Source organism: Panthera leo, chromosome B3 (assembly GCF_018350215.1).
Source record: "Panthera leo isolate Ple1 chromosome B3, P.leo_Ple1_pat1.1, whole genome shotgun sequence".
In the NCBI taxonomy this organism is placed as follows: Eukaryota; Metazoa; Chordata; class Mammalia; order Carnivora; family Felidae; genus Panthera; species Panthera leo.
Genome location: NC_056684.1, coordinates 2,859,873 through 2,884,738, shown reverse-complemented (window position 1 = coordinate 2,884,738; position 24,866 = coordinate 2,859,873). Strand labels below are relative to the sequence as shown.

Sequence of the window (24,866 nt, the reverse complement as noted above, 5' to 3'; positions counted from 1 at the left end):
AGTATCTTGTATTGGTTTCCCTGATGACCCGCGAAATTCAGCTCCTTCTCATTTATTTATTGACCGTTGATTTTTGCCCATCTATGAAATGCCTGTTAAGTGTTTACCCACTCTTTCTAAGATTCTCTGACTTCTTTTACATTGATTTGTAGGCATACTTTATATATTCTGCATTCAAGTCCCTGGTTGGATGTATTCATTGGAGATATTTTCTCTGACTCAGAGTTACCTTCTGCTCTCTAACGGTGTCTTTTGATGAACCGCAGCTCTTAATTTTAATATAGTATAATATTTATTAATTTTTCATGACCAGTGCTTTGTCTGTCCCGTGTAAGAAATCTGCTTACTCCAAAGTCATGAAGACTGTGGCATTCTTCTGTAAGCTTTTTAGTTTTATTTATGATATTTAGATTTGTGATCCTCTTGAAATTGGCCTTTGTGAGATGGTGTGGGTGGGACTCAGATTTTCCGTGGAAACGGTGGCAACTCCACTCTGCTGGACCCTCCGTGCATGTGCTGCCCCCTGTGCTGTAAGTCCGATTATATGGCTTACGTTCATTTGATCCCGTTAACGGCAGCTCTTTAAAAACAAAAACAAAAACGAAAAATCCTCCGAAGTTCTTGTAGCTTGTGTCTAACAACTTTTCAGGGTAAAAATTATGTTTTTTATTTAAAAATGACCGCACGTAATTTCAAGCCTAATACCATTACAGTTTTCCTTTTTGCTTATCTTTCTCTTGATTTAATATCTTGATTTGCATATCATCTTTTCTTCGTAGAATTTTATATTCTGCCTTATCTGTGTCTAAGTAAGTAGGTCTTCGGAAGTTCGGTTTGTAGCAGCCGTGTGGCATCTTATCCGCAGGGACAGTGTGTTAGCCTGCTGCCTGGAGTTTAGGGCACTCTTACTTAGAGCGATGACAGCTGTCCCCGTAGACGTCTTACTGAGCTGTCGTTGCACAAGGGGGCCGCAAATGAGAATCAACGGACCGTCTTGGGCCCCATCCTTACTTTCACTTCTTCTAAAGCTGAGTCTCCACTACTCCAGCCTCTGTTCCAGATACCTTGGTCCTTTTTAAGGGGTCGATACAGTACTAACCTATTGCTTTCATTTATTATAAAACTAAAACCCGTAACTACTATAACGTAAGCCTCGCTGATATTTAAAGTGATATATTCTTACCTCATTCATCCGTGATCAGTCCCTAGTAACAACTCCTTTGAGAGCCGTAGGAGCTGGCCAGGGTACTGGCTTGGATTGAAATGACCTGCGTTTGCTTCAAATCTAGTTAACATTCTGATACTGTTTCTTTCTCCTCTTCCGAATTACATTTCGTTCGTAGGCTCTGGTATGAAGCGAGTTGTATCTCTGCGCTGGTAACTGTGCCGCATCAGGATGCTACTACGGACCAGTAGTCTCAAACAGCTCAAGCTCCAAGGCTCAGGCTTTGGAATAAACTACCAGCAGTCATGCGGCCGACTTTTCCAAATGCTCCCAGGGCGCTCACGGTAACAAAGTGCGAGAAACTTGAATGTGGGGTCTCGGGCTTCGTTTCCTTCTCCTCCATGGTGCTCAGCACCGACCTCTAAACCTAAGCAGTCAGTAGATCTTTGATGACCTCGATCTAAGAAGCACAGGAATTATATGGAACGTTCCTTCAGCAACTGTTTTGAGCTCTACTCTTAAATAAACCCCAGTATATTAGGTTGTAAGGTTCCATAGGCCCCTCCAGCTTCTGTAGTTGCTGCATTGACTTTGAAGAAAATACTGACCATTAATAGGCCATCATTACACATGGTAGAGGACACAGGGGTCCTGTCAGGCGACGTGGGCCCACATCTAGTGCCAGGATGGCCTGTGAGGGGATCTTCCGTGGAACTGAGAGTGAACAGGGCCTTCAGTCTAAGGCTGGCAGAGCCCCCACTCTCAGAACCTCGGTCAACCTCAAGAAACATTCCAGCTCCCTATCAGATAGGAATCCAAGAGTCCCTCTGCGGACACCGGGCACCAGAGAAATCCAAGTGTGGCAGTCCAGAGGTGAGGGCACAGTTCCAGCTTCTAGGGCCTAAATGGACCAATGCAGGTATAATACACATGCAGGATAATGCCAGCGTTCATTGCTGTGTGGTCATTCCAGCAGTGCCAGCGTCCAAGGCACAGAAGGAACCGAAAGGCTTGTAAGTGCTCCGGTTTGGCTATGCTGACGGCATAATCAAGTCAGCCCCTTGCAATCACCATGAACGCGAGCCTGCAGATGTGGCTCCATGCAGATGGATGGCACCGATGGCTCAGGGGCCGTGAGCGGCTGGCACAGTAAAGTGGCGAACAGCTCATTTGCAGAGCAGGTTTCCTGGAAATTCAGTGTATGTGAAATTGTGAAGAAAGTACTTCATCATTAAAACGGAGTTAGATTGCAGCTCGGATCCTTGTAAATAGTCTCGTCCAGCAGAGTACGCAGAAGCTGCATGACCCGGGGAAACTCTACGCGGGAGACTTTTCTACACGTTGCAAGTCCCCGGTCCCTGGCCCTGCCTGCCGAGTGCCAGCGGCAGGCCCCAGCTAGACACGCCCCCTCTGGTGACCGGATTGCCTAGATTTGTAGCACTGCTCGTGGGATGCTGTCAGTACATCCGTGCCCGTGGGCAACACTGTTCGGGACACATGACTGGAAATCACACCAGCGGGTTGCACTGGCTGAGCGTGCACAATTGTTTTCCTGCGTGCTTGTGACAATCGTGCCATCTCCAGGGCAGGACACCTTTGCCAGTCCCTGGCTTTTTCAGACAAACACCAATTCTGTTGGTGTGAAAAACTCTCTCATTGTTTTGATTTCCGTTTACATGGTTAATTTTTTAGGTTAAGGTTCTTTTTTATATGTTTTCTGACTACTTAGGGCTTCCTTTCCTTTCAGTGTCTTTTCTTAGAACTGCCTATGTTCTTCACTTGTGTTGCTCAGTGGGTTGCCTGTTTTTCTCATTGATCTGTACCAGCTCTTTATATATGATGCTTGCTAATCCTTTGTCTGCTTTAAACATTGAAAACATGTTTTGTAACTTTTTTTTTTTCCAGGTAGGCTTCATGCCCAGCAACAGGGCTCGAACTCACAATCCTGTGATCAACAGTCAAGTGCATACCTGACTGAGCCACTCAGGTGGCCCCTGTCGCTTTTAATCTTGTGGCATATTTGTGATACAGTTTCTATCATATAGTAGGAAGAAGTTACCGGCCTTTAGTGTAGCATCCTGTGACTTGTGCTTTCAACTTGTATGTTTCACATTTAGGGCTTTGATCCATGTGAAATTTATTTTTCTACATGGTATGTGGCAGACGGACATGTATTATTTTTCCACTTCATCAGCTGGTTGTTGCAGTGGCGTTCGCCCAGTAGTCCCTCCCTTCCCCCACGGTTGTCCCTTGCTCACGTCCGGGTTCCCACATAGGCGTTTCTGGGCTCTCCATTCATTGTCACTGGTGTGGAATCAGACACCCAGCATGGCTGTGCTGTCTGCACACTTGTTACTTTCTCGAGGAAGGAGGTAGGAACCGACCCTTGTGAATTTGTCTTTAACCCCACCCACAGTGCATGGCTCGGGGCGCCCTGCTCTGGTTTCACGGCGCATTCAAGTTGTCCTTCCCTTCCCTTCTCTGATCCCTTCACCCAGAATCTGCTGTGCACTCGCGATGAAGGTGCCATTTCACACGGAAATGACTCCTCTTCCTCTTCCTGCTCTTAATTGGAAATATTTCGAGTTGAAAAGTAAGAGAAATCCGGTCATAACTTCCTGGTTGTAGAAAGCCATATCTCTTTCCTTTTTTTTTTTTTTTTTTTTTAACCTTAAGACAAATTTCCAACATTGTTTTAAACTGTACAAGGCATTTTATGCTTCTTCTGTGGCAACCTTTGTTTCCCCATTTAATTAAATCATTTGAGTGGGAATGCATATCTTGGATCGTCACATAAAACCGTGTATACTGTGTAAATTTAGGTCAGTGGGACAGGATACAAAGCTCATGCATGGATCTAATTACGAATAGGAATTTATGCTTTAAAGGAAGTTATTACAGCCTTCTTTACAATTGACTAGTTAATAGTGTGTATATAAAATTTAATAACAATTCATATCATACACCAGGAAAAACCCTAAACTGATTAACAACTTCTAATAAAAGAGCAGTACAGCCGTGCCCGTGGTAACCACGGCTGCCCACGCTTGCACTGGCCGCGGGCTGACTCTGTGCCTGGGACTTAGACACTCTGCTTCTCAGGCTCACATGTCCCCGTACCTGCACGTGCTGCGTGTGTGTGGTGTGCGTGTGGAAACTAAGAGTTGGGAGAAACTAGGTGGCTGGAATAAGGCTTGAGCCAGAGGTAAACTTCCGTGCCTCCGATTCGGGATCCGACGTAACAGGACCGCGTGCTGACCGGACAGAAGAACCAGTGGCAGGTGCAGGGTCCCAGAGAAGTGGAAATAACAGGGGGACACGTCTCTGCAGTCGTGCTTGCCCCGCCAGGGCCGCTGTGGGTCGTGACCGGCCCCTCACCGGCCTCCGCTGGTGCCCTTCTCCCACCCCCATGCCAGCCTCTGTGCCTTCCGGGAACAGACCTCGTGTTTACTAGGTATGACGTTTATCGCAGCGTATGGTCACACGGGTCCTCCTGTGTCCCCCTCCGCAGTCTCAGCTCTGAGGACAGCACTGTGCTCGTGTTGACTCGTTCATTGAAGGCACTTGATGAAGTGTCTGTGGGTGCCCCCGCCCTTAAACTGGAATCAGGGAAGAACCAACAGAAGGTTGAAGAAATATTTATCAGTCCTTTGAAAGCACAGCTTTCTCAGCTTTCAAGCCTAGACACCAAACAGGAAAGGCTCAGAAAAGGTACTAGAGAGGAAAAGTAGACGCAGAATAAAAGGAGCAGCTCCAGTCCGGAGGAAGAACTGGGAGTTAAAGTGTGTAGGACATAAAGAACGAACACGGCAATGGAACAGTGAGCCCGAGAGAAGGGCTCACAAGTGCTCTGAACAGTAATCACAGCGTCGGCGTCCATGGCCGACATGGGGATCCTCGCCTCGCCCCCCCCCCAGCTTCCCCCTCGTCCCCTCCTCCTGGCTCCGAAGTGGCCACCAGGGCTCGCAGCTCTGCCTCAGTTCTCACCCTTGCGCGGCCGTCCCCGGAAAGTCCACGGCACGGTGACCATGTCCCCTGATGCTCCGTCTCTGTTACGTCCAGCCTCACGTTTGGCCCGCGCTGTGCCGTTACCCCGTGCGGCCGGTGGTCCACAGCCCCTGGGCCCCCAAGCTCTGCGGCCCTCGGTGCTGGGTCCCCCCGCCATCCCTTTCTCATCTATTTCTGCTCCACTAGGAAACGTTATTTTATTATTTTTAAATTAGTTTATTAAGTGCTACCTCCTTTCCCCCGGCCTGGCCTCTGGAGACCCTTCGGTTTACTTGCTTTGAGGTGGGACCTGGGGCAGCACCGAGTGCCTGGGTCGGCTTCCAGGCCCGAGATGGAATCTCTTCCACTATTTCCATCCTAGACCTCCCGGCCGTGGGAGTTCCCTGAGCTCGCGGCAGTGGGGACGATCTGGCTCCCTGAGGACTCTTTCTTGGGGCATAAATCGAGACTGCACAGTGTCCCCTTTACCTGGTGCAGGACACTGCAGGACAGCTTCCTCCCTGTTCCCTAATACAAAGACAGCAAGCCTACACATCTCAAAAAATACGTATTATTTTGCCTCCTTACTGTAGTCTCTCCCGAGAAAGGGCCCCAGGTCTTAGTACAACCTGCCTGAGAACTAGTATTAACTGATTATGAGCTCCATCTGTCCTCTGAGAGGGAAACCGTTCCAACCCGGTGGTGTCACTGCTGGAAGGCTCTTCCCCAGGGCCTCTTCTGACACCGGGAAGCTAAGGGGCGTTGATCTGACGGACTTGTTGAGCACACCGGAGAAACTCGGCCGGTCCCCCGGAAACCTTCGCCAGGCAATATTGGTCTACTTTGGAGCTGTTTATTAGCCAAACAAGCCTGGAAAAGGTCTAGATTATATTTCATATTTATGTTTTACACTCATGTACCTACCTGCCTACCTGCGTCCGTGACAAGTTACGAAGCGCGTGGATCCCCTGGGATACCCGCCGTAGTTGAGTCCAAGGGGGGCAGAATCTGAGTTTGCGGTAAGATACAGAATAAGAACCGAAAACTTTAGGTCGAGGATATGGGCTGCTTTGGTAATCCAGAGGCAGAAGGACCTAGATTTGAAGGTGGTCTTCCAAAACCAGTGGTTCTCTAGATTTACACCACCCTGGGAACCCGTCCTTTAAAAACAAATGTTTTTATCCAGGTGATCCTTGAACAACACACGTGTGAAACGCGTGGGTCCGCCTGTACGTGGATTTTTTTCAGTCAGTGAAGTCCAGTACTGTCAATATATTTTCTTTTCCTTACGATTTTCTTAATAGCGTGTTATTTCTCTAGCTTACTGTACTGTACGAATGCAGTATGGAATACGTGTGACACACAGAATCCATGTAAATCAGCTACGTTATCGGTGAGGCTTCCAGTCAACAGCAGGAGTTAACAGTTAGGAGTTAAGTTTTGGGGGACTCGAAGTGAATTTTCAACTGCACGGGGTCAGTGCCCCTGAACCCCGTGTTCAAGCATCAGCGGCTCTTGTCTGAATCCTCATGTCCCTTCTGAGGTCGTGTTCACTGCTCACACAGGCCTGAGGCTCCGTGGGCGTGCGTGGCGTGTAACTGGCGTCCACTGTGAAGATTGAAAGCGATCTGTTAACTCAGGTGTATTAAACAGATTAAGAGGAACCAGTTGATGGCTCTTGAGTAGTGATATCAAGGTTGGCTTGGAACTTTGGCAGTTAGGGACCATACTCCGGCCAGAGCATTAACATTTTGCCACGTTGTTATTGTTTTCTTGTATTCAGATACTAATTTTTATACCAGCGTAGAAAGCGCACTTTCAGAATCCAGATGTCCCTGAAGATAGTAATGCTGTCCTCCGTCCAGACAGTAGTGAGCCGTCCGCAGGAAGCAGTGTTAGAATTGAGTGACGGTTTCACCGTCTTCCTGCTGCCGGTGTGAGCTCATCGTGGAGTCATTCAGCCTGTGCAATGGGAGCTGGTCAGAACGGAAGAACGTCGTCCACAGGGGGCCGGTCCATCTCTCAGGCCCCACGGACTATTTCCGGTGTCAGATCGTAAAAGAGGGCACGTAAATGATGCTCCTCAATATGGTTTCTGGAATACTGTTTAAAGGGAAGCCTTAGAGAGAGCCTGGAAAAAAGCTGGGGCTCGCCAGCATTTGTAACATGCTGATTTTTTGAGTAAGAAGAATTTGAAGGGAGTGGCACGCAGCCTGGCACGGGCCTGGGACGTGGTGCAGGAGCGCCGCGTGTCCCCCGCCCCGCAGCCCGCGGCCACACGCTCGCGCATCTGAGTGCACTTGTACAGAGAGGAATTAGGACCAGAGAGGACTTGGATCGTTGATGTTCAGCCACACAGCAGTTGCCGGTGTTTGCACAGAACTGAGCTAGAATTTTGGGTGTTTAGTACATTGCTTTTACCCCATATTCCTGTTTTCTCAGCCTATTTTCTCTCTTTTGCTTACATCACGTGCCCTTTTTTGATAAACATTAAAAAAAAAAAAAAAAAAAGCTTGTACTCTCTCCAGTCCTTCAACCAAATCAATGCCATGCTAATTTCTGATTTTTTTTTTTTCTGAACTGTCACTTCTGTCCCAGAAATTCTGAGATGATTGTCTTGAGTGAACATGTCCCTTACCGATCCCCGCACACACACACACCGCACCCCCCCCCCCCCCGCCCCCAGCCAGGCTATAAAATGCTTTTGCAAATGTGCTTTCTGTGAAGGAGCTGTTCCCCCATGATTGTCATTGTGACTAAAGCAACCAGATTAGAAGTTAGCAGATAAAAAGTTACGGACATTATAGCAATAAGTTATGTGTGCCTGTGGAAGGGGTGGGGGGCGGGGAGGGAGAAATCTAGCGAAGTGAAAACAGTGACAGTCTTACGATGGCGTGACTCTGGGTACACTTGTCTTTTTTCAGAATTATATTTGATATCATTTTAAAACAGAAAAGCTTTTAAAAATTGTGTTTTGCATGAGTATCCAGTCATACGCTTACTAATTATCTGATAGCATTTCAGGAGATTCTCAAAGTGATTTTTTTTTTAATCATTTCTTTGTGATTCACCCAAGTAACCTTAATGGTCCCTTTCCTGGATTTCGAGACTATATATATGTTTTTTAATATTTATTTGTTTTTGAGAGAAGAGACGGATTAAGAGCACGGGCGGGGAAGGAGCAGAGAGAGAGGGAGACACAGAATCCGAAACAGGCTCCAGGCTCCGAGCTGTCAGCACACAGCCCGACACGGGGCTTGAACTCACAAACCCTGAGAACATGACCTGAGCCGAAGCCAGACGCTCAACCGACTGAGCCCCCCAGGCGCCCAAGATTATATTTTAAAACAAGTAATAACGGTGTCATGTACAGGTGGTGGATTTTTGACTGTCTTTAGAGCGTTGCTTTTTCTGTAAATTCTGTTTTTTAAGTGTTTGTTTATTTTTGAGAGAGAGAGAGAGAGGGAGGGAGAGTATGAGCGGGGGAGGGGCAGAGAGAGGGGAAGACACAGAATCCAAAGCAGGCTCCAGGCTCCGAGCCGGCAGCACAGAGCCCGGCGCGGGGCTCGAACTCATAAACTGTGAGATCGTGACCTGAGCCGAAGTCAGATGCTTAACTGACTGAACCACCCAGACGCCCCTATATAAATTATATAATTATAGTCCTATTCACAAATCTGGACATACCTAAGTAGCCAGAGTAGATTTGGTAATTTGAGTAGCAAACTGTCGAGCAGAAGTTCAGTGTTCACAGTGTGCTGACCACGTGCAGCCCGCATCCTCGTGATGCACAGGAAGGAGCGGGATCTGCCTTTTCGGTGAAGGCACCTGCTGTGCGTGCAGGAAGGACACGTGCGCTGGTCAGAGGTCAAAAGCAGGATGGGTGAGGTTCGAGAGGGAATATTTACTGGGGGGAGGGGTCTCCCAACCCCTGGCCCCACGGGAGATGATGTTATTTCTAGTAGACTTGGTGGGAACTCGGCCAGACCCACATCTGTGGGTCTTACCGGTGGGGGAGGGCAGCAAAGCTGTGGCCGGCGTAGACCTTTCTCTGTGCTGGGCCAAGAAGCACAGTAATGAGAAATGGATACCTTGGCTGAATAAATGCACGGGATGCACAGGGACTAGACATAGTACCTTGGAAACGTCAGTCTGGAGAGGGTCCCCTGCACACGAAAGGTCTAGAGATCATGTCATGAGCTGAACGGTTAGAGGAGCTAGTGATGTTTAGCGTGAGGCAGAAAAGGCTTCAGAGGGTCTGACGGATGCCGTCAAAGTGCCAGGGGTGCCTGGTGGAAGTGGAAGCAGGTCTTGTGTGCACCCTGGGCACTGTGCTAACGCATCTGGAGGTTGGAGGTCGGGGGTAGATGGGTTGGAGCTCTCCCTCGAGGCAGGGAGGGAGCGGGTGAGTTCTGGATGCTTTCAGCAGGGGCGGGGGGGGGGGGGGGGGTGGGGGGGCGTCGCCCAGGCTTCCCCACCGTGTGCTCACACGGCGAGACCTCTCAGCTGCCTTTAGGTTGTGTGCCGGAAGCTTCTGTGTCAGTTTGCCTCCACCAGGCTGAGCGTCCGGTCGTGCGGCGCCCCGTCCCCTGGTGCCTACCTGACGTCCGGGTGTCGGCCCAAGGAGCAGTGCCGTTTCCTGTCCTCGGTGGTTTCTGAGCCCAGCATAAAGTGCTGGTCAGGGGTCCCTGCCCCCGTCTCCTGTGCCACCTTCCCCTTGAGCGACAGCCTCCCCTCCCGTGCCCTCCTCAATCTTTAACCCCAAAGCACGGAAACGGCCCTTGCGCGTGTCGCTTCATTCATTCCAAAGTGTTGTCTGCTCTTCCTCTGGACGTGAGGCTCCGTGCGCCCCCTTTGACCCTCCCGTGGGGCGTTCTCCCCCATCTGCTCGAAGACAGATACCCCCCTGGGCAGTCTTATGCAGCCACCCCTGGGCGCCTGCAGTGGGACGGGGACAGGAGAAGGGGCAGGTGGGGGGAACCGATGTCCTCTTCTAAAACGGGTACTGTGAAGGGTGGTTTGGGTCAGGAACGCCACAGCAAGCTCAAACTTGAAGTCTCTAAACGCCCTTGACCCCTGTGTAAGTATTTGGGAAAAGAGGGGATTCCAGTAGAGACCCCTGTTCGTCAAATCAACGTATTTTGAAAACCAGGAGTTATGAGAAATAATTAGTATTTTCAGACACACGTATCTGGACATGACGCTTCTGGGGTCAGAGTAGGTATGCGTTAGCCCAGTTTGCAGTGACCGCACGAGCTGCGCATCGGGAAAACAGGAACCAGCAGAACGCCCGTATTCCTCACGGCAACCAAATAGCATCCAGAGGTGCAAAACCTCCGTGAGGCTCTGCCTCGTTCCCTGCGACATTTCTGAGTGATTCCCTCTGTGACCTACGTTCTGGGTCGGTGTTCTTATTTTTCTAACGTAAATCCAGAATTTATCATCCTTCGTTGACCGCGTGCATCTTTTCCTCCCTGCAGGCATAGGAGGCCTTCAGGACTTCGTGCTGAAGTCGGCAACACTGTGTAGCTCGCCGTCCTGCCCACCATTCGTTCCGCTCAACTTCGAAGCCACGCCTATCGTGAGGGTCGCCGTGGAGCCCAAGCACCCAAGTAAGAGGACCTCGTTTTTAAAAGCCCGTGACGTCCTTCCCGCTTTCGAAATGCGTGTATTTCACGCTTGATTCCTCACGATTTGTGTCAACAGTGCTGTGGATTTTCATTCCGGGTGTGTAACAGAAGAGAGCTTCCCGGGCCGGAGGCCCTTGCAGACCAGCTGCTTTTCCAAGGGGGTCGAACCTCCGTCCTGGGAACACGGTGTATTTAGGCTCCTTTGCCTTCCGGGGAAACCGTGTCCTTTGTGGCAGAGATGAGGTCATCTCCCTCCCCCATGACCCTGGCACAGGCTCAGCAGAGCTCATGTTTTATGTGATTGGTTAGGATCTTAGACTCTTACCCCAAACTTCTTGGTTCCAAATCCATCATACTCTCTTGGCTCTAGGTTCGCTAGATTATCTGCACACCGGGCGTGTCCTGTCTCTTTGGAAAGCACTTCCTGCCCCACCCAGTATGCCAGACCGTGTCTTTACTAGTGCTTAGTCTTTGGTTTGTGCCATTTGCCTGACCGGGCCGCGTTAACTCTTGTATTTTGCTTCCCGTGACGTCGCTAAGCCCGCATTCCCTGTGACTTTGGTGTTCCCGGGGCGTAGTGGTCGTCGGGGGAGAATCTCCAGAGGTGCCCTAAGGGAAGCGGAGGGCAGGTGTCGTAAAATGGTGGTTCTCTGCGGACACCTGTGGCGCCCTCGTTGCCCTTGCCCGTCTACACCCCATCTCGCCCCAGAGCCGGGGTCTCCCGCAAGCTTGTCTCTGCCTCAAGTTCTAAGAGACATCCTTAGCATCGAGGGTCCCTGGGAGCCTAGAGCAGACACTCGGAGGACGGCATCTCTGACCTGTGGGCTCAGTCCCGGTAGGCAGCCATCTTGGTTGGGCCCCAGAGCCAGGCCTTCTTCCCGGGCCGTCACCGTAGACCGCCAGTGCTGGTTTGCTGTGCGGACTGACCCTGGTCTTGATGAGGCCTGCTTCCTCTCCAGGGGCTCGTCCAGGCCCTGGCCCCTCACGGTTGGCTCTTCTCTTGTGCCGGCGTGGCTCCGGCCGTCGCCGGCTGCCTCCAGCCCTGAGAAGTACTCACAGTACGAGAAAGTTCCGTTTTACTGCATTTGTGACACTTGAGTCTGGCAACTGCGGTTTCTTCTTCGGCATTTCTAGTATTTCTGGCTTCTGCTCTGTTCCATTTAGACCTAAATTTTTTTTTTTTAATTTTTTTTTTAACGTTTATTTATTTTTGAGACAGAGAGAGACAGAGCATGAACGGGGGAGGGTCAGAGAGAGAGGGAGCCACAGAATCTGAAACGGGCTCCAGGCTCTGAGCTGTCCGCACAGAGCCCGATGTGGGGCTCGAACCCACAGACTGTGAGATCGTGACCTGAGCTGAAGTTGGACGCTTAGCCGACTGAGCCACCCAGGTGCCCCTAGACCTAAATTTTTAAACCTGAGATCAAAGAAATAATTGCTAATCGAAACCATTATAATGTTTTTGTAGAAATTTATCATTTTTGGAGTGTGCCCGTCGGCCGCGTGCCGCCCTGGGCTGGAATCCCCGCTGGGGAGCGGCCGGGCCGGAGGGGCCCAGCCGGCTTCCTTCCCGTCCCGCGGCCGACTGTCCGGTCTCCCGCCCGTCGGCGAGGCCGTGCGGTGACGGGAGACGCGGGAGGGCCGCGCCGAGGCCCGTTTTCCTCGCGTGCTCCGTCGCGAGTTCCTCAGCCGTGTGGGAAACAAACCAGCGTGGGCGCCTGGGCGGCTCAGTCGGTTAAGCAGCGACTTCGGCTCAGGTCATGGCGCAGGTCATGATCTCGCGGTTCACGGGTTCGAGCCCCTCGTCGGGCTCTGTGCTGGCAGCTCGGAGCCCGCGTCGGATTCTGTGTCTCCCTCTCTCTCTGCCCCACCCCCCGCTGGCCCTCTGTGTGTGTGTCTCTCTCTCTCTCTCTCTCAAATATAAGTAAACATTGAAAAAAATTTAAAGAAAAACAAACTGACACGGTTAGAAGGGACAGCGGTTTTCTTCATAATTTTAGGAAGTGTGGCTCCTTTCCCACCCGAGTGTGCAGCTTGTGCCGGACTCACGTGCCCGCGCCTGGCCAGGTGGCCACAGCGCCAGCGCCCGGTGTCGGAGTTGCCCCCTCGTTCCGTCCGGCACCTCCGTGTGCGCGGGGGATGTCTGGGGTGCTTCTCGGAACCCCGTCCTGGTTCCCGCCAGCCCCCGTGAGCCCTGGGGGGGCGGTTACTGTGAGGCCCCTCCCCCCGCGGGTCCCGTGCCAGCGGACTGCGGGCAGAGCGCCCTCCTGTGGCCGGATTTCCCGGCCCCGCCCCCGTGAGCGCACCCTGTGCCCCGTGCCCTCTTCACCCCCTCGCGCCGCGGCCCCGGCCGGCTCGCCTGCAGCACCCCCCTTGCTCACCTTGCCGTGTGAACACACGCCTTTCCACTTCGCTCTCATTTCCGAGACCGGGGTCCCAGTACCATGGTGGCCGCCCCTCTGTTCTGTGTCCCCGGGACAGAGAAGCGGAGGTGTCCCAAAGCCAGGATTGCTTTCCTCATCATAGATCCTTGCCACACACTAGGGATTTCACGTTGATTGGTTTATTTAATCCCCTCAGTAGCCTTATGCAGTTTTTTATCCTCATCTGCTCAAAGGTAAACTGAGGCTTAGAGAAGCTAATGCTTGCCCAAGGCCTGCAGTTAGCGGTCGGTGTCCCGCAGCGTACCGCCAGTCCAGGACACCGAGCGCCTCCTGTGGCCCAGCCTGGGGGGATCACACAGCACTGGGCTTGCTCTGCTGTCCACACGCCCCACCCCCACCCCGGCCAGACCGCCAGGAGGGCGCTGCCCCAGGGGGTGTGCATGCCAGGAGGGAGGCCGGCCGGCCCTCCCTCGTGGAGGTGGCTGCCGTGGTAACACTTCATTGTGTTTGCAAGTTTTCTCCTAACGGTCGGTGGTGCAGCCGTCCAAGGTGTGCATGTAGTGTCCCTTGACCAGTGGCTCTTCCCCTGGGAGGGGCACCTGACAGACCGTGTGGCCCAAATGGGACAGGTACATCGTGGGCCGCCTTTGCTCAGTCACCGTGTCCATGTAAAACCCCCATTTAGCAGTTGATACATAAAGGTTTTGTTGAAACCCAGATAGTGAATATTTTTCATGATCTCACTTTTTTTAGATTAATTAAAAGATGTTGACTTTTTTTCATCTTTAATAGATCATTTGGAAGATTTTTAAACATGTTAGGAAAATCAGCGTCCAGATTTTAAGAGGTTTAATAGATGCCGTTTCTGGCAACAAAATGACTATCATCGTAAATAAACATTTTCAAACATCCGATTTCAAAATGTCTCCATATTCCAAATTTTGTTTGGAAAAACTTTCTTCTTTGCTCGTTGTTCAGCTCTCGCCTTTACCATGGAGAGAGAGAGATTTTAACGGTGTGTGCCTTTTTTGTTATTTTTAAGGAATTTGTAATTGAGCCAATGGGGAGCTGGCAAAAAGCTTTTTCATTTAATATTTTTATTGTTCTCTCTGTGCCATATGTTATTCATGTTATCAGTGGTCTTTTTGCAGGAATCTTTTCAAACCAGGTGAAGTTAGTTAACACGGATAATCTCTGTAAACCCGCTTAATTAGGCAGAGGAGAACCACAGGATGCCGGAAAGGAACAGAAAAGACGGCCTGTCAACCCACGCTCAGTGGGGTCCCGCTCTGTCTTCCCTCCGAGTCCACGCACCCACGTGTGGCTCGTCACTGCCTGACGCGTGCGGGTGCTGACACCCTCCTGCAGGCTTCAAACCAGTGACTTTGACACAAGCTCTTGGCTTCTCTACCCGCCTCCTCCTCTTTAAAACAAGAACAGTACTCATCCCGGCCACACAGTTAATGAACTCATACCTGTAAAGTACTTGTTGGCACATGGTTGGCTAATATGAAGTGTTATCACTAGAAAAGTTTTATTTCAAGACTAAGTAGACGTGGAAAAGTAAATCGATACGGAATACACATACTAAACACCACTGGTGGTAGAAAGTTCCCGTGGTTTTTTTGTCTGGCCTGTTGAAAACCGGGCATGGAGGGGTTGCCGAGCCCCTCCTTCAAATGGAGAAGCGAAGCAGTGACGGGAGACTTCCTCTGCCTCAAATGACAGTTGCCGCTGACTACACGGGATGGGGTGGAAAGGCAGTTAGACCAAGACGGGCGTCAGAATCCCGTCCGTGCCCGCAGCTCCGGTGGGTGGTCAGGACACGCCGTCAGGGGCAGAGGCACGGGCAGGAAGGGGGTGTAGAAGGCGCCCGGGGCTCGCTGGGCACAGAGGGCAGCTCTGTTCTAAAACCCAGGGTCCTGTCGAGCGTGTCTCAGTAATCGTCTCTTGACTTGAATACCACGTGAGGTGTTTCTTTGTTGTTGTTTATTTGGTGATCGTAACTCTTCTCTGGGGAAGAGTTCTGTTGCACATGTAGGTGTATAATACGTGTGTTTGTAATACCACGTAGGTGGATGCACACGCACAGTGGCGGGCGTTTGTGTTTGCCGAGGATTTGGATAGCTCAGCTTTGCGGGTCCTGATGGTAACGGGTGTGTTGTGCGAGCTGTCTACACTGATAAGTCACCAGAAGACGGTGTCCTTCACCTTGCCGCATTATCTGCAAGAAAAGTAAACGGGTACTTTTCCCTTCAGTAGCCACGGGCATCGTCTTGCGATTCGATTAGTCCTTAGTGTGTATTTAATCAGTATTTCGTTCTGTTCACCTAGGTGAGATGCCTCAGCTTGTCCGGGAATGAAGCTGCTAAACCAGGCCGATCCCTGTGTCCAGATCTTAATTCAGGAAACGGGGGAGCACGTTTTGGTCACAGCGGGAGAAGTCCACCTTCAGCGGTGCCTGGATGACTTGAAAGAAAGGTGAGGCGGGGACGGTCGTGGAGCGGTCGCGGCCCCCAACTCAGTGGGGGGGAGGGGGGGAAGGGGGGCGGTGCGCCCCGAACCAGTTGAACTCAGACAAAAATGAAGTGCCCTCAATTCAAACATGAACTGCTATGGTGTCACTGGACCGTAGATTTCATTTTTAATACCTGGCAGCATCTACTTCTGCACTTGAGTGAGTTTACATTTTTAAGCTCGAGTCCTAAAGTGTTTTCACACGTAGGTCTTTTCCTTTACGCGTACACACACGCAGCACGTGACAGCAGCCAGAACCTAGTCCTGCGCCGTGAGCTTCGGCTGGGACGGGCCAGACTTCTGTCCTCCTTGGTGGAGCGGACGCCTGCAGGGCATCCCGCCGTGTCTCCACGCTGGTGACGGTGCCGTCAGAAAACACGCGTCCCAGGTCACTTTCTGTAAATGTTCCGTAGCTGATGTGCGTTCGGCAGAGCAGTCAGGAAGATAGAGCGGGGGGAGAGGCACCGTTGGCTCCCCGCGCAGAGGTGACCTCCGGGGCGCCGGGGGCTCCACCCCGGCCTGCTCCTTGCGCCGCGGCCCGGCGGCTCTGGTGTTTGGTCGAGGCGAACTCCTGGAGGTGGTGTTCCCGCCCCGAGAGTGACTGCCAGCCTCTGCGCTCGGCACGGTTTGTCTGGTTTAATCCCTATGACGGTACGGCGCCGGGCCGCGGTACTCATTGCATCACCACAGTACTCCCGCCCGCCCCCCCCCCCCCCCCCCCCCGCCCCCGCGCCGTGGTACTCCTCCCTTACCACAGTACTCCCGCCCCCCCCCCCCCCCCCCGCCGCGGTACTCCTTCCCTTTCCCTTACCACAGTACTCCCGCCGCGGTACTCCTCCCTTACCACAGTACTCCCGCCCCCCCCCCACCCCGACCTGCCGCGGTACTCTGCCCTTACCACAGTACTCCCGCCGCGGTACTCATTCCATCACCACAGTACTCCCGCCCGCCCCCCCCCCTGCGCCGTGGTACTCCTTCCCTTACCACAGTACTCCCCCCCCCCCCCCCCCGACCTGCCGCGGTACTCTGCCCTTACCGCAGTACTCCCGCCGCGGTACTCATTCCATCACCACAGTACTCCCGCCCGCGCCCCCCCCCCCCCCCCCCGTGCCGTGGTACTCCTTCCCTTACCACAGTACTCCCGCCGCGGTACTCATTGCATCACCACAGTACTCCCGCCCCCCCCCCCCCCCCCGCCGCAGTACTCCTTCCCTTGCCACAGTACTCCTGCTCCGCCGCAGTACTCCTCCCTTACCACAGTACTCCCGCCGTGGTACTCATTGCATCACCACACGGTACTCCTTCCATCACCACAGTACTCCCGCCCGCCCCCCCCCCCCCCCCCCCCGCGCCGTGGTACTCCTTCCCTTACCACAGTACTCCTGCCGCGGTACTCATTGCATCACCACAGTACTCCCGCCCGCCCCCCCCCCCGCCCCCGCGCCGTGGTACTCCTCCCTTACCACAGTACTCCCCCCCCCCCCCCCCCCCGCGCCGTGGTACTCCTTCCCTTACCACAGTACTCCTGCCGTGGTACTCATTGCATCACCACAGTACTCCGCCCCCCCCCCCCCAACCGCGGTACTCCTTCCCTTACCACAGTACAACCGCTCCCCTCCCCCGCCACGGTACTCATTCCATCACCACAGTACTCCCGCCCCCCCCCCCCCCCCCCCCCCCCCGCCCTGCCGTGGTACTCCTTCCCTTACCACAGTACTCCCACCGTGGTATTCATTGCATCACCACAGTACTCTGCCCCCCCCCCCCACCGCGGTACTCCTTCCCTTACCACAGTACTCCCACTCCCCTCCCCCGCCACGGTACTCATTCCATCACCACAGTACTCCCCCCCCCCCCCCCCCCCCCCCGCCCTGCCGCGGTACTCCTTCCCTTACCACAGTACTCCCACCGTGGTACTCATTGCATCACCACAGTACTCTGCCCCCCCCCCCCCACCGCGGTACTCCTTCCCTTACCACAGTACTCCCACCGCGGTACTCATTGCATCACCACAGTACTCCCGCCCCCCCCACCCCCCCCCCCCCCCCGCCGCAGCACTCCTTCCCTTACCACAGTACTCCCGCCCCCCCCCTCCCCCTAGGTACTCCTTCCCTTACGACAGTACTCCCGCCCCCGCCACAGTACCTCTGCTACTGCCGATGGTAGAATAGGGTGAGAACAGGTGCGCCTGCGGCTCCATCCCCGGGGACCTTGCGGAAGCTCTTGATGGAAACGGGGGCGTTCTCAGCTTCGTTTCTCAGTTTAAAATGGTGTCGTGGCTTTTTCCTCCCTTAAGTGTTTTATAGCCGTAATTAGCACAAGACTGGAAGGCACGCCTTCCCCCTCTTCAGTGTTTGTTACCGTTTTCTTATAATTTCTGAAGAATATAACATTGCCTAGAGAATAATGCTAATTGGATAAATTTTAAGGTATGTTTTAAAATAACAATTCTCAAGAAGGCTTTTTAAAAAACCCTTGAAATGTCATGTTAGTTTTTGGGGTCTTTGAACTGAATTATTTTCTCTTTTTTAATACTGGGCTACCAATTAAAATCCATGTTAAATAACCGTATGGGGCGCCTGGGCGGCTCAGTCGGTTGAGCGTCCGACTTCGGCCCAGGTCATGATCTCCCGGTTCGTGGGTTCGAGCCCCACGTCTGGCTCAGTGCTGACAGCTCAGAGCCTGGAGGCTGCTTCGGATTCTGTGTCTCTCTCTCTCTCTGCTTCTCTTTCTCTCTCTCAAATAGAAACATTTTAAAAAATGTTTTTAAATAACCTTACATTTCTCAGGCCATTAACTCTTCTTTTAAAAAATGTCTTTTGGCGCTTAGAGTTATATTTCAAATGTTTTCCCGTAAACCTAAAATTGATTCTAATTAAGGATTACTTTTTTGTTTCTTTTTGAGTCTTTTCATTTTTACCTCCTGGTTTTCATTATGTGTACTTTTTAATCTCAGGAGGAAAACCTAGTTTATAATAAAAGAATTAGTTTCTTAGAAATATGCCCTTAACATAGCATTAAAATATTTTAATAAATCAGTTTATTTTGGCAGCTACTCTGTGTAAACCTTTTGAGAAAATATCCTCATCCAAATACCTGACAACGATTTACACTTACATTGAATGAAACTAACAAAACCCAAAACATATCTGCTTTTCAAAATAGATATACTGCTTTGATACAATACTTTCTAAACTCTGAAGTGTTTATCTGCTTTTCCTAAAAATTCCAGTTTCTGAAAGTGATGACGCCTTCCCCTCCCTTTGTGTGTGGCCCTGGTGTGACAGGTAAATCCCGTCGAGCTCCGGCTTCTTGCCGTCTGTCGCTCCTCAGAGCGGAAACCTGGGCCCAAGTGGAAGGAGTCTTCTCTTGCACTTGTGTGCTTAGTTAGCAGGGGAGTTGCTGGACCAGGGGTAGGAGAGGACGACAGACAGACGGATGCATCGGGACCCAGGCGGGCAGCATTTCATGTCACGTGCGACATGGGGACCCCGAGGGAGCTGCCTCAGCAGGTGTTGACAGAGCCCGTTGCCTCCTCATGGCTCCCCAACGGCATGTCGGAGTTCAGGGGCGCCTTAGGGAATTGGGGGCTGGGTCCCTCATCCTGGGCTAAGAAGCATAAGAGCATTATGAGCAGTTTTATACCAATAATTTTGTCTGTTTGTTCACCTATTTATTTTGAGAGAGGGGATGTGAGCGGGGGAGAGGCAGAAAGGGAGAGGGAGAATCCCAGGCAGGCTCTGTGCTGACAGATGCAGGGCTCGATCTCACCAACCGTGAGATGATGACCCGAGCCGAAACCAAGAGTCGGACGCTCGACCGACCGAGCCACCCAGGCGCCCCCCACTAAATTTTAAAGGAAATGGGCAAATTCCTGGAAAAATCTGACCCATAAAAAAGTGGAAAGCCTGACAGTCATAACTATCAAAAGAATTCAGAGTTGGAATACCATTAAAAGTATCAATCAATGTGTATTTATTTACCAGATTAACAGAAGAAAAATCATCTCAGTGGACAAAGGAAAAACATTTAATAAAATTCAGCATTCACACATGCTCAGAGCTCTCAGCAAACCAGGAATAGAAGGCATGTGCTTAAAACTGATGAAAAATATCCTCAGAGTAACTTATAGCACACATGTACTTACTGTCCTTGGGGGTCAGAACTGAAACAAGGGTACCCCCTGTAACAAGGCCTGTATCAGATTGTATTGTCGGTCTTGGGCAGCGTTGTGAAGAATAAAACATAAAGGATACGGGACTCGAAAAGGGACAGCTGCCACCGCCACCGTTTGCACACGACATGACGGAGCGCCAGTAATGCAGAAGACGCCGGAAAGTGTTAGGATTAGTAAGTAAACCCAGCAAGGTTGCTCTGGTCAAGATTAATATGCAGAATTGATTGCATTTCTATATACTGTTAATAAACAGAAAAAGAAAATTATTTTAAGGTTACCATTTACAGTCACAAAAATATCAAATGCCTAGGAATAAAACGGACTCAAGTTCCAGGCTGTCTGCAAAAACTGTAACACACAAAAGAAGGTGTCTCCCATCTTTATGGCTTAAAAAAATTGTATTATGATGATGTCAGCTTTTCCCAAACTGATCATACACTCAGAGCAGCCCCAGTCACAACGCTGTTCACTGCATGTGTTTGCAGAACTTGACGAGTTGATTCTAAAATTTGTGTGGAAATGCAAAGGGCCAGTAAGGACCAAAAAACCCTTTACGCAAGTAGGACAAGGTGGAAGTTCTTACTGCTCTGGAAATCGAAACTTATTTGAAAACTACAGAAGTTGACTGTGTGCCGTTGACACAAGGATAGACGGACGGACGGGAGGACTAGGGCAGTGAGCGTGGAAGGGGCAGGGCGGAACAGTGGGGGCACCCACCTCTCCGCAGACGGTGCTGGCAGCTTGGACCTCTGTCTGGGAAAACCTCTGCCTCATCCTGAACTCAGAAACCTATTCCGGGTCTGTCGTGGGTTGAAGTGTAAAAGGCAAAGTCATAAAGTACCTGGAAGATAACACACAGTATCTTCGAGACCTCGGGATAGGGAAAAGCTTCTTAAATAAGACGTTAAAAGCACAAATGACAGAGTAAAGTTTGATGGTCAGAAGACACGGTGAAGTGTAAGAAGGCAAACCCTAGGGTTAGAGAACACATTTGTAACATGCACAGTAAACACGGGACTTAAAGCCCCAGTATATAAAGAATTCCTTCCGGTAGATGAGAGAGACAGCAACCCCTAGACGGTGGAACAAAGGCTTGAACAGGTGCTTCACATCCCCAAAGCCTAAAGACCAAGAAACGTATGAAAAGATATTCAGCTCCCTATTAATTACTGGAAGGAAGTTAAAACCAAAGTGGGATATGTCTGCATACCCACCAGAGGGGTTGAAATTTGCAGGTGGCCGTATCAGATGGCGCCAGAGATGGGCCTGGAGGAATCCCCCTCCATAACTGGGGATACTGGGAGTTGGTATGACTTCGGAATACACTTTGGTATTACCTTCGGAGGGAGGAGGTGGGTGCTTGTTACGGCTTCTGGTCTGAGCCTGGCAAGTGTGCATGATGAACGTTCGTGGCAACGAACATTTAAATTTTTTTTTTTTTTACATTTATTTATTTTTGATAGAGACAGAGCACAAGCGGGGGAGGGTCAGAGAGAGAAGGAGACACAGAATCCGAAGCAGGCTCCAGGTTCCGAGCAGTCAGTACAGAGCCCGATGTGGGGCCCGAACTCACAGACCGCGAGATCATGACCTGAGCCGAAGTCGGCCGCTCAACCGACTGAGCCACTCAGGCGCCCCAACAAATGTTTTAATAGTCCCCAAACTGGAGACAACTCCCAACAGTACAGTGGACAAATAAATCATGATACCTTCTTACCGTGAAATTCTGTATAGTAACCTCAGTGAACAAGCTATTCGAACATGGATGGATATGTCACAGCATAATACTGAGCCAGAGAACCCAACTGGAAAAAAAAAAGATTTGATCCTGTTTATATATACACTTACAGTATTAAAAGCGCGCCAGACTGAACTATAGCGGGTAGGGGTTACATGCGGGTTACATGTTCAGGCGATAAGAATTTTAAAGAAGGGACTAGAGTAAAACCCAGGATAGTGGTTCTATTCTTGGGGTTGGGGGAAGGCATGAGGGTCCTTGGGCTGCTAACGTTCTGTCTCTTGACTTGAGTGGTAGTTTCCGTGGGTGTTTACTTTGTGGTCACTGACAGATCTGTACATTATTGTTTTGTCACCTGTTCCATAGGACTATAAAATTTTACAATTGTACCTACATTAGGAGTATACATAAAACTCTAGAGTCGTTTAGCTCTCATAGGACAGAACCTGCCTTCTAATACATGAGCTCCCTTTTCAACTTTGACACACATCTTCAGAAATACATTACGTGCAGGAGCGGGAGACAGGGGACACCCTGTCGTGTCCGGGCCAGAGAAACTGTCACGGTTCTTAGCAACCAGATCTCAGGAGCTCAGAGACGGCAACATCTCCAGGTGGTGGTGATCAGAGACGGCAGGAAGTTGCGGGCGGTCAGAGCCTACCGTGTTCCCGTGGAGGCAGGGGCCGGCTCCGCGTTGCCCGGATTTGGAGGGCCTTTGGCCCCGAGGTGCTCTGCAGGTGGGACAGGATGTGCACCCCCCTTTCGTGGCGCGGAGTGGTTCTCAGCAATCTCAGAGGTGATTACTGCAAGGGGCTTCTTGGGACCCCCGGAAACCGAAGGCCTGATGAGACTCCCAGCCCTTCCTACGTTACAGCACGAGGAAAAAATGTGTTTGCTGTCAGAGTTGCGGTAGCTGTCGCAGTTCAGTTCTAAGAATAAGACCATATTTTCTCTAAATAATGATAATGTGAAAAATATCGTCCTGTGTCTGAGATTTCTACGTGCTTTCACTTTTTTTTTTTTTTAAGTGAGGAATGGGTATTCAATTTAATTGAATGCGAATTTAGCATTTTTACAGATGGTTACTGAGATTGGTTACTCTATTTGACGTTTTCAATATGCTGTATTATTTTAACAGATCTCCTAATACAAATAAATTTTTATGCCCTATGATAAAAGCTACTTCGTGTTACGGTGAAGTATTCCTTTAATGTGCTGTTTACTTTGTCACTACAGCATTAACTGGGAAGAGCACGGGTTCTGGGGTCAGACCTGGCTTCGCCACCGACTAGCTCTGTGACTTCGGGAGAGTGACTTCGTCTTTCTTACCCGGTTTTCTCCTCTAGACAAGGAGGATACTAATATACCTACTAGAGATAAACTACCTGTAAAACAGCACACCGTGTCATATGGAATAAGTGATTAGTGAAAAGAAAAAGTGCACATACATCCTTTTTTCCCCCTTGTTATTTCAGATCTTATATCCGAATTCTTAGGTGAGATTGAACTGCGGGTTTGTGTATGCTGTCTTTGTCAGGTTCGAAGAGGAAAATATATTTTATTTCATTTCTTTAATACCTGAAAATGTGTAGGGCACATCCTGGTTTACATAGTAAGCACCGAATACGTGTTGATGGGACGTTAGCTATCGTTTTTATGAGTAGGCACACAGCATCTTGAATAAAGTGGTACTTTTTTCTATTAAGTTTTGTGTTTTAACTCCAGCGTAGTTAGCACACAACATTACACTAGTTTCAGGTGTACAATGTAGCGATTCAGCTTCGCATTTGTTACTCAGTGCGCTCATCATGACAGGTGCACTCTTAATCGCCATCACACATTTCACAAAGACATTTCCGTACGACGTCAGGAAGACATCCACCCCGTACCTTCCGTAACGATAAGAGCATTGAAATGAGCTAATCCTTGACAGTGAACATGCTCACTGGCAAAACCAAAACCTTTCTCGGGAATAATTTTTTTCACATTGTTATTTTCCTCCACACATTCTGGTCCATTCAGGTTTCCTAGTCTAAAATCAATTAGATTTGGTTGTACCTATTTTGGTAGCATACTGTTTGTAGAAAACCATCCATGTATTGAGTTTTCAAATTTAATCAAAAAGAATAAAATCAAATAAACCAGATACCTGCCCCAGATCCCCAGAATGTTCTGCAGAAACCAGAAACAAATCTAGAATCAAATGTGACCATTTCAGAAACTTAGTATTTAGTTGCCTTACTGCGTAACATTTCCCAGAGAAAAGCATTGGTCCACGATCCCAAGATTTCATATGACATGTGTGTGTGAACAGACACACATACTTGCACATGCGTTTATGCACATATCCATCCACACTGCCAGTGGCAGGTAGAGACCAGCCCAGAGCCTTAGTGTTACCTGGGAATGAAGTAGACACAAAATAAAGAAAGATTGGGTGGTTTCATTGTTTTCCGAATCAATCCACGCCAATTTCCAGAATCTGCCCACCGTGAACTTATAACTCATTTGGAAGAAAATGCGGCATGAAACTAAACTTGATAGCACGTGGAAAAAGGGCTTTCTGAACTCGGTACTGGACCGAGGTGCGAGACTCTGTGGCCAATACAGTCGTCCCTGGCCACACGTGGCCATTTAAAATTAAAGCTAAGTAAAATTAAAACTTCGGTTCCTCGGTCACACAGCCACGTATCGAATGCTCCATAGCTGCGTGTGGCTATTTAAATGTAATTTAATTAAATAAAAAGAAAACTTCATTTCCCCGGTTATAGTAGCCACATTTCAGCTGTCCAGTCATCACAGCGCAGATACGGAACATTTCCATCGCTGCAGAAAGTTCTTGTTCAAAGTGTCTCTCTAGACAAACTCCTGGGTCACGCCAGCCTGGCTGTGAGCATTTATCAAAGCCAGATCCGTTGTCAGGATTTGACTAGGTGTCCTCAAGTTCTGTGATTCCTTGTTTAGAGTTGTACTCATCGAGCTTTTCTTCTCCCGGTTTTTAAATTGGCAAATCATATTGTAAAGAATTCATATGTCAAATCTTACGAAACTATTTATTTTCCGCTCAAAACCATATTATCTAAATAGATGGTTGATTTGTTTTGAGAGCGAACAAAGCGGTGAAATTCTAATGTACGCAAAGAACTCCCTGAAGGTCTGTTCCCGTTGGAGGTGGTCCTTTCAATCCGAAATGAAAGCAGTGTTTGAATTTTGATAGAATGTAAAGGACCGATCTTTCCTAGTAAAATAATTTTCATGTTTCTGTGCT

At 50.1% G+C, this 24,866-nt stretch overlaps 1 protein-coding gene across 1 annotated transcript in view; it reads left to right on the top strand.

The window, feature by feature from the left end:
* Positions 1-24,866, top strand: part of EFL1 (elongation factor like GTPase 1) — a 121,336-nt gene that overhangs the window by 80,302 nt on the left and 16,168 nt on the right. Inside the window, 3 exon segments of the mRNA XM_042940842.1 lie at positions 10,633-10,764; positions 15,501-15,518; positions 15,521-15,647. Coding sequence (XP_042796776.1) covers positions 10,633-10,764; positions 15,501-15,518; positions 15,521-15,647 — 277 coding nt within the window.